This window comes from Branchiostoma lanceolatum, chromosome 6, assembly GCF_035083965.1.
Source record: "Branchiostoma lanceolatum isolate klBraLanc5 chromosome 6, klBraLanc5.hap2, whole genome shotgun sequence".
Taxonomy (NCBI): domain Eukaryota; kingdom Metazoa; phylum Chordata; class Leptocardii; order Amphioxiformes; family Branchiostomatidae; genus Branchiostoma; species Branchiostoma lanceolatum.
This window is the reverse complement of record NC_089727.1, coordinates 18,843,357-18,856,038: the sequence shown is the minus strand read 5'-3', so window position 1 is coordinate 18,856,038 and position 12,682 is coordinate 18,843,357. Positions and strand designations below refer to the sequence as shown.

General features: G+C 39.9%; 1 protein-coding gene across 1 annotated transcript in view; it reads right to left on the bottom strand.

The window, feature by feature from the left end:
* Positions 1-12,172, bottom strand: part of LOC136437551 (protein furry homolog-like) — a 58,860-nt gene extending 46,688 nt beyond the window's left edge. The window contains exons 1-17 of the mRNA XM_066432167.1: positions 12,025-12,172; positions 10,670-10,881; positions 10,129-10,182; positions 9,265-9,422; positions 8,744-8,780; positions 8,550-8,600; positions 8,155-8,234; positions 7,585-7,668; positions 7,038-7,161; positions 6,206-6,343; positions 5,095-5,199; positions 4,339-4,440; positions 3,436-3,491; positions 2,642-2,798; positions 1,977-2,060; positions 1,368-1,672; positions 725-933 (exon numbers count right to left, since the gene is read on the bottom strand). Of these exons, the coding sequence (XP_066288264.1) occupies positions 725-933; positions 1,368-1,672; positions 1,977-2,060; positions 2,642-2,798; positions 3,436-3,491; positions 4,339-4,440; positions 5,095-5,199; positions 6,206-6,343; positions 7,038-7,161; positions 7,585-7,668; positions 8,155-8,234; positions 8,550-8,600; positions 8,744-8,780; positions 9,265-9,422; positions 10,129-10,182; positions 10,670-10,881; positions 12,025-12,139 (2,071 nt within the window). The 5' untranslated portion in view covers positions 12,140-12,172. The remainder of the gene's footprint in view (positions 1-724; positions 934-1,367; positions 1,673-1,976; positions 2,061-2,641; positions 2,799-3,435; positions 3,492-4,338; positions 4,441-5,094; positions 5,200-6,205; positions 6,344-7,037; positions 7,162-7,584; positions 7,669-8,154; positions 8,235-8,549; positions 8,601-8,743; positions 8,781-9,264; positions 9,423-10,128; positions 10,183-10,669; positions 10,882-12,024) is intronic.
* Between the last annotated feature and the right edge of the window lie 510 nt (positions 12,173-12,682).

Sequence of the window (12,682 nt, the reverse complement as noted above, 5' to 3'; positions counted from 1 at the left end):
AACGAGCGCGTTCGCAGAACAACTTTGTTTGATTAAAGAGAGTTGATTTCGAGGATTGAACGTGTCAAGACGTCTTTTATTTCGCTGCCTGTTGTGTCTTGTCTTCCGTCGTTTCGTTATCTTCATCGTCACCCCGCCAGCAAGATCCAAACACCCTGGATCTGTTTCTCACCACAAGCACTGCAGCAGGAGGCTAGTCCACTGGTAGTGGAATGTGTGTTTAACTACCATACTCTTTCTGAAATGCTGAGTGCTAAGCGGAGAAAGCAGCATGTACTTTTTAAAGTCTTTGGTATGACTCAGCCGGGGATCGAACTCACAAGCTACCGAACGCAAGGCAAACACTCTTCTTACTAGGTCGTTGCACCATTCAATGAGTGCCTGGTCTGATATTGGCAGCACTATTATCTATTATAAGTATGTAAGTACATGTATTACACAACATTCAGCAGAGAAATAATCTATCATAAATTCAACCAACACATATTACCAACAGTGAAAGACATTGTTATTTCAGAATAGTGTTTTTCCAATTCTGTCTCTTTTCTTCCTTCCACACCAGTGAAAATACATACACTCATGTTGGCATATAAAAAAATGACTAAAATCCTATTAGAGGACACATACAATGTAGATCACAGGCTCTGCAGTGACACCTAGCAGATTGATTACAAATTACAGTCCACACAAATGTACTAGACAGAATAAAATTCAGTTCACATACCATTCAGAACATCCTCCCTCCAAGCAGGGAAGTCCAACACGAGATTCTGCAGTGCGGTGAAGGCGAGATTGCGCAGTTCCTCGTCCATGTGCACGGTCAGTCGCGACAGCATGTCAATCAGCTCGGCTTTGCTCATCCCCTCCGGGATCAGGCGCGGGATAGCGGCCACGCACGTCCGGAATAGATCAATCTTTGGCTTTCTCTCCCCTCTGTAAAAAACATCATCTTAGGTCAATGTTTATAAAATAATCTCGACTGTCAATCAAAATTAGGGTTCAGCCAATAAGAGAGTGGCATTTCAATTCTACTTTTGATGGACAGTGTTGCACTGTTTCATGTTGTAGATCCGTAATTATCATTTTCTTACAAACTCAATGTACGTGTACAGATTTTAAAAGATGGGATACTGAATTTTATACACTATACTGCAACGCCCCCTAGCTGAATGCCTACAGACTGCAGTACTCTTATAATCATATCCTCTGTTCACACACTGGACATTGGTCTATTTCTGAAGATCTAAAAACACATTTCTTACTAAATCACTGTTAGAGTACAGTGTTTATCAAATGCTGGGATGCTGAATTATGACACACTGTATTGCAATGCCCCCTAGCTGAATTACTACAGACTGCAGCCTCACGTGATCATATCCTCTGGCTCCTTGTTCATACACTGGACATTCGTCATGGACATGGACCGGCCCACTTGCAGGTCCAGAGCGCGTAGGATCCCGTCCAGCGATTTCCGCACAGCAGGGTAATACTGTTGGATCCCGATCTGTTTGGCAGTGTCGTCCGTCAACATTTTGTTGAGGAAGGTTTTCTTGACGCGGAGCGTGTTTCCCGACGGGAGTACGCCGACCGTGGACGGCATGGGAGGTTCCCCGTCCTTCTGTTCTAGACTGTCCGCAATCACGAGGAATGCACGAAGGCCGATGTTCATCCTCTGTGTGGACAGAAGTATAGATGAACCTTTAGAGTTTCAACTTTTTCACTTTAGCGTCCAAAAAGACTGTACAACATCATGATCAGTCTTTGTTAGCTTATATAAGTGTTGTCCATTCTATGTTTCCTACCTTTAGTTACACATTATAACAAAAGATCATTATATGATAGCGCTACAAATACAAATATCTCTGCTGTGTGACAGGGGCATTGTAGCATTAAGGATGATACAGTAACTGAGAGACAATCCTGTCAAGCTGCATGTATGGTTCAAGGTTATGGCTACAACTTGTGTGAGTACTGACCTCTGGGTAGAGTGCAAGTTTTGAAGGTCGTCCGACACACAGAAGGTCAAACACAATCTCCCGCATGGCGAAGTCCAGTCTCTCCTGCAGTGAAAAAAGCAGACAAACCTGTCCATCAATGGCCAAATAATATATACAGGATGCAAAGGAATCATAGCACGTGAAATGGACATTAATGCCACACCAGTCTAAAACACAAACAGAAAGTCAATCATCTCATATCAAAGAGTTTCACTTATGTCTTCAGATGTTCAATAATTGAAGTTCACTTATCATGCAAATGTCCCTGTGATTCCTGTCACTCTACAGTAAACATGACTGGCATGTGGAAAGCATATAACTGTGAAATCTTAAATGGACAGGCAACAGACAGACCGCAAAGAATAACTCCCCTAAAACAGTCTAGGCTCTTTCAATCTCACAGACGTAATGACCTGGAATGTCTGTCTGTCTTCGCACAATGCTGACAAATTACTAATTTTCCGCCAACTCTGAACTCTTCCACAACTTCCGATCACTTCCATAACTTTGACCTTTGCCATTTACTTCCTGTCACTCTTTGACAAGACATGCCTAGCATATAGAAATAACTAGTATGGAAATACAGAAACACAGACACACTGAAAACAATACCTCCCTTCACAGAGCTAACAAAGAGGTCTGACCTGTGCGATGAACTGTATGATCTTGACAAAGATGTTCAGCGGCGTGTCGCGGGGGACGACGTTGCGGGAACCTTTGGGGAACAGGCTGTTGACGATGTTCTGCAGACGGCTCTGGGTCTGGGTGTTACTCTCACACTTTATTCTGATCATGTAGACCCTAAACAGATAGTATAGTATTACATGTATGGCAATACTACACCAAAAAACTTGTCACATCCATACCATATCTAACTCAAAATGTTTCTAAAACCTAATTTTATGACAATAAAAGGCAATATTACAGACAGTGCACTTTAGGTAGTGTTAGGTTAGATTAAATCACTTTGAATTTTTGTTTTACATCTACATGTACCACATTTCGCTTAACTTTGCCTCTGTAGCTTGAAGGACCGTAAATCTTGAAAAGTTCACAGTGGTTTTATTTCTGCACAATCATCACACCTTGACTTACTGTAATTCAGTTTAAGTTCACGGTAGCAAAATTTCACGGTGTAAGAAAAAGGGACATTTTCACTGAACTTTAACTTCACGGTGGTAGCAAGTGATTTACAGAAAGGATGTGTGGAGGAATCATAAATAGGTTTTTCACTGTGATGATAAGTTCACGGTCCAGAGGTGACAGTGAAAACAGTGAACTTAAAGTTACAGTGAAAGAAACAAGAATTACAGTAATATGCCTTTCTATTGCAGTACTAAATGTACTACAGAATTGTTTCAACTGTGGACTGAAATGACAGTGCAAAAGCCTCCTTTCCCCTTCTCCCTGTTAAAATGAATGAATCTACAGTACTCACCACAGTAGTCTGTACAGAGACTCCAAGGCCACCCGGGACATCTTGGGATCACGATTCTGTGGGAGAGACAAAACAACAAAAAATTCAAGACCTCATATGAAATATTTTTTTAAATAAATTTCTTGACAAGATATAACACAGGCATGTCCAGTTCACATAACACATGCTCCACTCCCAGGTACATGCCATACTCGAGTTCCTGACTTTTGGCCACCTGCCAACCTTCACTTCTTGCCATCATGCCCGAGAAATTTGGACACAGGCCAGCTCAAACTTCACATCCTGTCAGTCTACAGTTACAACTCACCGGGAACAAACTTGGACCCGGGCCAGCGGGAACAAACTTGAACACACACCAAGACAAACAAACAAACAAACCGAAAAAGAAAACGAAGGTGAAAATATTATCATATACTTCTGAATCAGTTGATTGTCAAAACAAGCTCATATCCTTCTTTATTGCCACATTCCACAATCTGTATTTTTGATCAAATATTAAGAGATGACAACAATGAAAGGGTATAAACTGATTTGACAGTTTGGCAAAAAAAAAGGTTTTCGTTCTTTAGGAAAGTTAAACAAATGACTGAACAAACAGAACATATACATGTATCAAAATATTAAATGTGCACGGAGTAAGTTTGCAACAAAATTAATACTTTTTACAATTAGAAAAGAGGCATTTTATCATTAGTATCCATTTTCATGCAATGTACGGCATAAATTTGATCATTATGCAACTTTTATTTAAAATTTACAATATGCTTGCAAACTGAGGAGAGATCAGACGAAAATTGATATGCATGCAGGTGTCATCCATGTAATCAAATCAGTGCGGCTTTACTGGATCTAAACTACTAGACAAACTGTTTGTTTGCACCTTAAGACCAGGAAAAGTCTTACCTTAAGATGAGACAGACAGTTGGATAAGAAGTAGTGCCAGTTGTTGAGGAAGAACTGCTTCTGACTCACACACAGTAAACAGGTAACCAGGGGAAACAGGGCCTGCAACAAACAAACAAACAAACAAACAACGGTTGTTTATTGCATATTTCACAACTAACACAGTTCTAGAAAAGCACAGGAGAATGTCCAATGTTCCTGGGTAAAAAGAAATCTACTTTCATGGCCTCAACTGGGCAATTGCTGTTGTATTGAGGTCAACTGACTTTCGTACGTAACTGGATGACATTGTGACAAAAAGCTTGAGTCTGAAGGTCTAGAATGATTTTTTGATGGTGGGATGTTCAATTACAGGAAAAGGATGATGTAAAGATGACTGTAATCATGTTCAACCAATTATCCAGTTACTATAGATGTATCAGAATTGACTCGTCTGCAAGTTCACTTAAGTGATGCTGAAGAAGAGTGGTGGATGTCACTAAAAGCCTCTGGATGTTATCTCCGAATGTAATCCAGTTGTAGAGATTGAATTGTCTTTTAATCATTATTTACCTGGATGTTTACAATGACAGTAGCTTTAAATGCAAGTAATACTACATGTACATGTACACATGTATGTTGATTGATTAAGGTAATCATTTTTTAATTGTTGAATATAATTCATTTTTCTACTTTTTTTTGTAATATAATGAGAAATGTTGTACTTTGGTGTCATACAACTGTTGAGTAAAACAGAATTCTGTAAGTTTTACTGACCAGTGCATGTTTCTTCTTGCCAGACATCTCTAAGGTGTGCTGATATAACATCTCCACAAAACACTTGATGGCAGGTAGGTTCAGCATTACGTCATTCTTCACAGCCTGGATAGCAAAAAAAAGGTACAAAGAAACAATGTCAAATGTATGGTCAAGTTTTCTTTGGCAACACATCATGATAATGAAATTTCATAATTACATTTACTATAATATTTTGCATCTAATTTTGCACCCTGGAATTCATCCTATTCATGCTCCAGTTTGCTATTCTGATAGTCCTCCGTCCCCATTACAAACATTCACCCTTATAATAAGTTTATTGCAAATTCATGCCCGAAGGCTAAATGCAAATAACATACATATATAAAAGAACAGTGTACAAAATAGGTATAAAAGCTGCGTATCTAAATTATACAAAATTAATGTAATTGTCTATAACTAGTGAAGGGTTTGACTTCTCTTTTGTAAGCAATGGAAGACGTATATGTCCTGCATTATTTTGGGTGTAGAATATTTCTCGAAAGCAGTATAACCAGATTTTGAACTTATAATTGCCTGAGTGTATGAACCCCGCTATAACCATGCCATCACTGGGACCATGCTACTCAGAGCAAGTATCCCAAAAGTAGTATAATGGGGTTCAAACTTATGAATGCCTGTACAAGCCCTGTTACCATGCAGTTACTGGGCCCATGCTACTCAGGGCCAATCTGGACTCTTGCTCATATCTTATGCTAATATTCAAACACCAATCAACACAGACTCATTAACAGGTGACAGACTATTCTACATCGAAGTGACCAAAAGACTGAACAGGAGCTAGAACAGGATAGATACCAGGCTAGAAACTTTATAAGAAAGCTGAATATGTTTTGACCAATTGCTCACATTAAAGTCATGTGCCAATAAATCAAGGTCAGTGTCTTTAACTCTTGTGAGGTTACGTTCGGAAGTGATTGGTTAATATTGAACCTGAAGATGGCGAAACTGGTCATTGAAAATTCGATCCGACTGAATACATTTGTGTTGGAAGAAAGTTTAGCATTGTACTATGATTATTTCCAACACGGATGAGCTTTCATGAGAAAAACAGAAGCTAAAGTTTGTTTACCGCAGCGACTGGCACCAGGATCTCCACAAAGAGCCCAGCGAGGGCGTGTTTGATGTCCTTGTCTTTGACCTCCAGGAAGTACTTCCCACATTCCTGCATGAACTGGAACGATGCCTCTAAATCCTCCACGGGGAAAAGCTGAGAAACAAGCAAAAATCATTGTGATTCATTCGTTCATTAAATTGTTCATTCCATTGTTCTTCATTTGTTCATTCGATTGACTAATGTTTGTTTGCTAAGTATTATAATAAACGTTCTGTTGTTCTTTCATTCGATTTCTCACTCCCTCATTCATTGGCTTCTTACATGTACTTCGTTCATTAGTTTGTTCATTGGTTCATTCGTTCATTCAATCATACATTCATTCAATTAAACATTCATCATTCGATTGACTAATGTTTGTTTGCTAAGTATTATAATAAACATTCTGTTGTTCTTTCATTCGATTTCTCACTCCCTCAATCATTGGCTTCTTACATGTACTTCGTTCATTAGTTTGTTCATTGGTTCATTCATTCATTCAATCATACATTCATTCAATTAAACATTCATTTATTCATATATAAAGGAAGGATATACTGAGTGACTGTTAAGAATTTGAGTTTCCTACACATTTTGTGAAAATATTGCAGTGACATTCATTCATCCATCCATCCATCCATCCATCCATCCATCCATCCATCCATCCATCCATCCATCCATCCATCCATCCATCCATCCATCCATATTCATTGCATCCATTCATTCCTGCATTCAGTAGGACAATGTATTAAGGTCTTTTACCAGAAACAGTTGACCTGGAAGGACTTCAAAATGGACGTCAATGACCTACCTTGACCCGGAAGAACTTCATGCCCATGATGAGTGCGATGACCCCCTGCGTGGTGTGCATGTTCTGCTCCTTGCTTCTCAGCTCCTTTAACTCCGACATGAACCTTCTGCGCACAGAGTGGAACCTATCAGAGTAAACAAACAAACAAACAATTATTTACACCTGCTGATCTTAGATCACACAATTAAACAAATTAAAGATTTCATACAATGGATATGCATACAGCAGAAAATTGAAGACAGGTAATGAAATAACCTATTCTGGGACTTATCTGGAACCTTTGACCATACTTCCTGTTAGAGTCCTCAATGTATCTTACATGTAGAAACCGTGCAGCCATGTCAGGACCTTTGGCCTCAATATTCCTGTAAGCCTCCAATATAACTAAATTTTCCTTCTCACTTCCTGCAACTACTGTCTTCAAATTACTATGGACACACAAGCAAACTAACAAACAGACACACACAAAAAAAAACAGCAAAAGCCTTCAAAAGGACATTATCAGTTTTCATAATTATGACAGGTACTAGCTATAGTTTGTACTCACTCGGACTGCGTGAGAACTCCGATGACCTCTGCATACAGGTCAGCAATAATGTGCAGGTTACTGGCATTAACTGATGACTGTTGTCTGGAGGGATAAAACAACGCACAATATGATCAATTATTATATTCAATACATTGTATTGTACATAAACAAACAGCCTTGTTGAACTTGCATACTGGTTTAATGTATTAGCTTACAGACCTGGTTAAACTCTATGTGGACCAAAACTGTAAAACACTCCATTTGACTCACAATCTAAAGTCATAACAATAGCATATCCAGTTCACGAGATATGAAAACCAGAGGTTCTGCTGCAGTACAATAGAAAGTCACTGGAAGGCGGGCATAAATGAATTTGTCCTTTGTTTTGCCAACACTTTACATCATACAGATCCGTCCACAACTTTTATATGCTGTCCACAAAGTTAACACACCCACACAAACGGTAGAGAAAAAAACATTAACCTTCTTGGCAAAGGCAATAATGTCAAATTTTGGTGCATGATATTTCATTACATTGATCATAATTCACTTTCAGGTGACTCATAATGTAGTAGCCAGTGTTCTCACCCTTCCCTGTGTCTGAAGTGTTTGAAGGCGAGGTTCTCGATGGTCTTGACTTGACTGTCTGGGATGGGGTGGATGTGACTCTGGACAATAACATTAACAGGGTCAAGGTTAGGTCAAGGGCAAAACCTTATCATGATCTCTACTATGTAAATATGTACTAATGTGTATATCTGGTGTATATATCCTTTTTTAAATTAGAATTCCAACAGTGCAATACACATGGGACACAGGCAGCTATTGCTGGTGTCGTGACCCACACACATATCGAGCAAAACCACCGCAAATACTTCATGATTTACAGTTACAACTGTACCTTTCAAACATTGCAGTAACTTTATCTAAATACAGATTTCAAATGTAGATTTATTACAAGAATAAACAATAAAATATTTCACCTGTTTCAAAACCTCTATCAGGACAAGGCAGAATATGAAATCCACAGCAAGCTGAAATGAAAACAAAATACATGTAAATGTAAACAACAACAAATACAAAATATGTCTAATCAACATTAAATGCAACTGTCAACAGGACATGATAATTTCAGGGAAGAATGAAAATGACAGCAATAGTTGTTGTGCATACTCACATCTCTTCTTTCATACAGATAGTCTTTCTCTTTCTCTCTGCAAGGAAAAGAAAACGGAACAGCTATATGAGACCCAGTACAAAGTTTTCAGTTCTTTGGATAAAGCAAATTTTCAGATATCCTAGGCCTACTACGAGCGTTTATTAAGCTTACTGATTAGAATCAATCTTTATTGGCACAACAAAAGTATAGCGACTTTTGCAGGGTCTGCTACTGTTCAATACATGTAAACAAGAAACTGGATGCAAAAGAATTATCCTACGTTCAAGTATCTGGGATAATTCAACATGTTGAGTTAGATATACAGACTACCAACGTTTATCATGTGTTGTACTCAAAATTTGTAATAACGAGTCAAATTTGTTGCATGTTGACATACATAAAATAAGCACAAATAACGTAAAACAAATTAATAATAAATCTCAAGGTTGTCTCCTTCAAACCCCACCTGATATCGGTGACCTTGAACCATGAATCTCCCAGAAAAAACACAAACAATATATGACCTTGAACTGCCGTACCCTTTCCCACTCTTTGTGTTCGTCCGGGGGCGTGGCTCCTCCATACCGCCCTCCACGGCCTCCCCCATTGGTCCATTCTGTCGGTCGTACCACTCGAACAGCGTACGCAGTAACGACGGCAGGCAGTGTTCGGCCACGGCATTCAGTGAACTGAGCAGCTGGGGGAGGGGGGTGAAGTGTTAGAGGTCAGTTCAACAATCCACTCCAAAATATCAGTGCTTGTGAATGCAGTGACCAGTGCGGATAGCCTGCGTACCATCCTCCGTAGTAACCGCAGGCTCAGTCTTTTCACATTCATGGTTAGCAAGCGAAAAGATTGAGCAAGCGGTTCCTACGGAGGATGGCACCCAGGCTACAGTTTGGATACTAGCACTACAGTTTTAAAAAAAATTAAAAAATTATTTCGAGAAGCAAACAATGCATTACCATAATTATAGTGATCATACAATTGGCAGACATTATAATATTCAAATTCACAGCTTTTCAAAGTTTTTTTTTTTCTTCAGCCGCTACACTGTAGCTGTGCTTGATTCTAAACTACTGAAGTTGCCACATTCACTGTGAAGTCATCGGCAGTCATAATTGGATTACACAAAAACCTTAATCTGAAGAATGATTTTGTGATGGTGTGATATACCTTTAGTTAACAGTAGGGTTTATATTTGGCGCAAATGCATAATATCATGTGTATGTTCAATGCAAGATAATCATTGATAATGAAATTCAACACAATCAGAAAATGTTGTACTTAAAAGTTGTAAATGGTTTCATGCCATCTTTAAACTATATAAAATCTGTTTCACTACGTACTGAAAAACTGGCTCTAAGCAACCCAAGAAAGTGAGAGTGAAACCTAGCTGTTACCTGGTCAAACTGTGGATCCTCCCCCCTCTGGAGGGACTTGGACAGCGGCCTCTCCTGCAAGGTCAAGAGCAGATATTATATTACTACCAACCTTGGAACTGTTATGAACAAGAAACATACCTTTATGATATGAATAGCTTTGAAATTCATAAAACTTGGTATAGAATCAGTGGTCATAATTTGAACAGAAACAGGGAGATATCATAATGTAGCCCCTGACCAAAGATTTTGCCCATTTTGTCCAAGCAAAATATAGAGAAGTCTAGCTGAAGAATGCATGGTTCATTGGTCAGAAATTACCTGTGCAATGGCAGCCAGTGCTGAATTGCTGCAGGGTTTACAATCACATAATACACAACAGATACATATTTGCTCCACACTTGCATTCGGCGCCAGCAGGTGACCTCATTACAACTTTCCCTAACCGAAGTCAGGTACCCATTCACACCTGGGTGGAGTGAGGAAAGTCGTGTAGAGTGCCTTTCCCAAGGGCACAGCATTGGGGCATAGCAGTGGTTTCCAACCCGGTAACGTTACATACCAATGGCTCTGCGAGCACCACCTCTATCTTCCTCTCGGCTTGGACGGTAAACTCGGTGAACAAGCTCCGTAGGACGTATTCGCCAGGTTTGATCTCGGGGTCAATGTTCGTCACTGCCCGCAGTGACTGCTTCTCCCGTACCGAACCCACGCGCTGTAACGTCGCCTGTGGGGTCACGGGGGCACCAGAGATCCCGCTGGTCGTACTGCTGCCTGTATGGATCAGATGACCAACAACCAATCATCAATGCTGTGTATAGATCATGTGACCAATAACCAATCATCATTGCTAGCTGCATGTAGATCGCATGATCAACCAATCATCAATGCTGCATGTAGATCTCAGATAACATGACAAACAACCAATCATCAATGCTGCATGTAGATCTCAGATAACATGACAAACAACCAATCATCAATGCTGCCTGCAGATCACATGGCCAACATCCAATCATCACTGCTGCATGTAGATCACATGACCAACAACCAATCATCCCTGCTGCCTGCAGAACACATGCATGACAAACAACCAATCATCAATCATTTATACCTGAGCAGCACATGATCAACAACCAATCATCACTGCCATATGTGGAACACATGGCATATAACCAACCATTCCTGCTGCCTGCAGATCACATGACCAACAACCAATCTTCGGGCCAGCTTCCTGGAGCTCATGATCAATAACCAACCATCACTCCAATTCTCCATACTGCCTGCGCATTGTAATCACATACTATTAGCCAAAAACCAATCATCGTTTTTAATTTACCAGTAACACTAAATATAAACTTCTTTCAGCTTGCAACTCAAAGCACTCGCCAATATCAACCTCCTTGCCAATATGAACAAAGTCATGTATATTGACAATACTGTTTAATTTATATACATGAAAAATTGTAAAAGATTTTTTTGGGGTGACTGTGTCTTTATGTGGGTCTGTTTGAGTTTCCAAATATTTGTGGTAGGAATAACTCATATATATGGATGTCACTTGCACAAACAATTATGAAATGTTATAATGAAAGTCTGCCAAACAATACATGTACTATGATGTAGTTCTTTCATGTATACAATGTATTAAATTTGGGTAGATAAGACCATAAAGCATAATAGATAGAGCCTATCATATCTACAACAGACAATCATAGAGCCTATCATATCTATGAGACAAGATAAAACAAGAAATTTACAAAAGCTCTGAATAACTCAAGGAGGTATGAGGTCTCCGAACTCTTGCTAGTTGTAAGTCCCTCCACATCTGGCTGTGCGACCCAGACACCTGAACTCCCCCCCCCCCCCCACCCCACCTGTCCATACAGATGGAACCCCCACCTGCAGCTGCAAACACACCTTCATTGCTGGGTTCCTCCCTGTCCAGGTGGAACAGGTGCGTATCCAGCAGGCTGCACCTGACCCAGCTGACCAGCCCCTGATCCTCCCCCTGACCTTCACCTGCCTCCTTCATCCTCCTCTTACAACAACAAAATGGCCGCCTGCCTTCCAGCTGCAGGAGGCTATGATTGGGGTTCTTCAGCACCCCCATCGTAAACCAATATTTCTCATCAAGGACGAAAATTTGCCAAATTCAAAGAATCTCTGATGAATATTTCATAAAACAGTTTCTTTCAATCTGTTAAAAAGAGATAAAACCTATTTTGCAGGGGACACAGGCTTTGAATAATGAGATTCAATATTGCTTGGTCCGACCAGGTAATTCTGTGTTCCCCTTAGGGAGCCTCCTGCAGAGATAATGCCGGCAGGTCCCGACAGACGATGACGTCAGGTGATCTTCATGACTATATTTGGAATGCCTCATTCGTCAGGGTGGGGAGGGGGGCAGGTGGGATACCCAAATATGTCGAATTTCTAGTCTACTGATCCGGAACAAAATCATCTACAAATTCTTCTCATTTCAATTTCCAAAAATACTGAATAATTATCAATCTCATTTTCTGGATTGTTTAACGAAGCACTGGACTCATAATGAATGATGAAAACCACAATGATG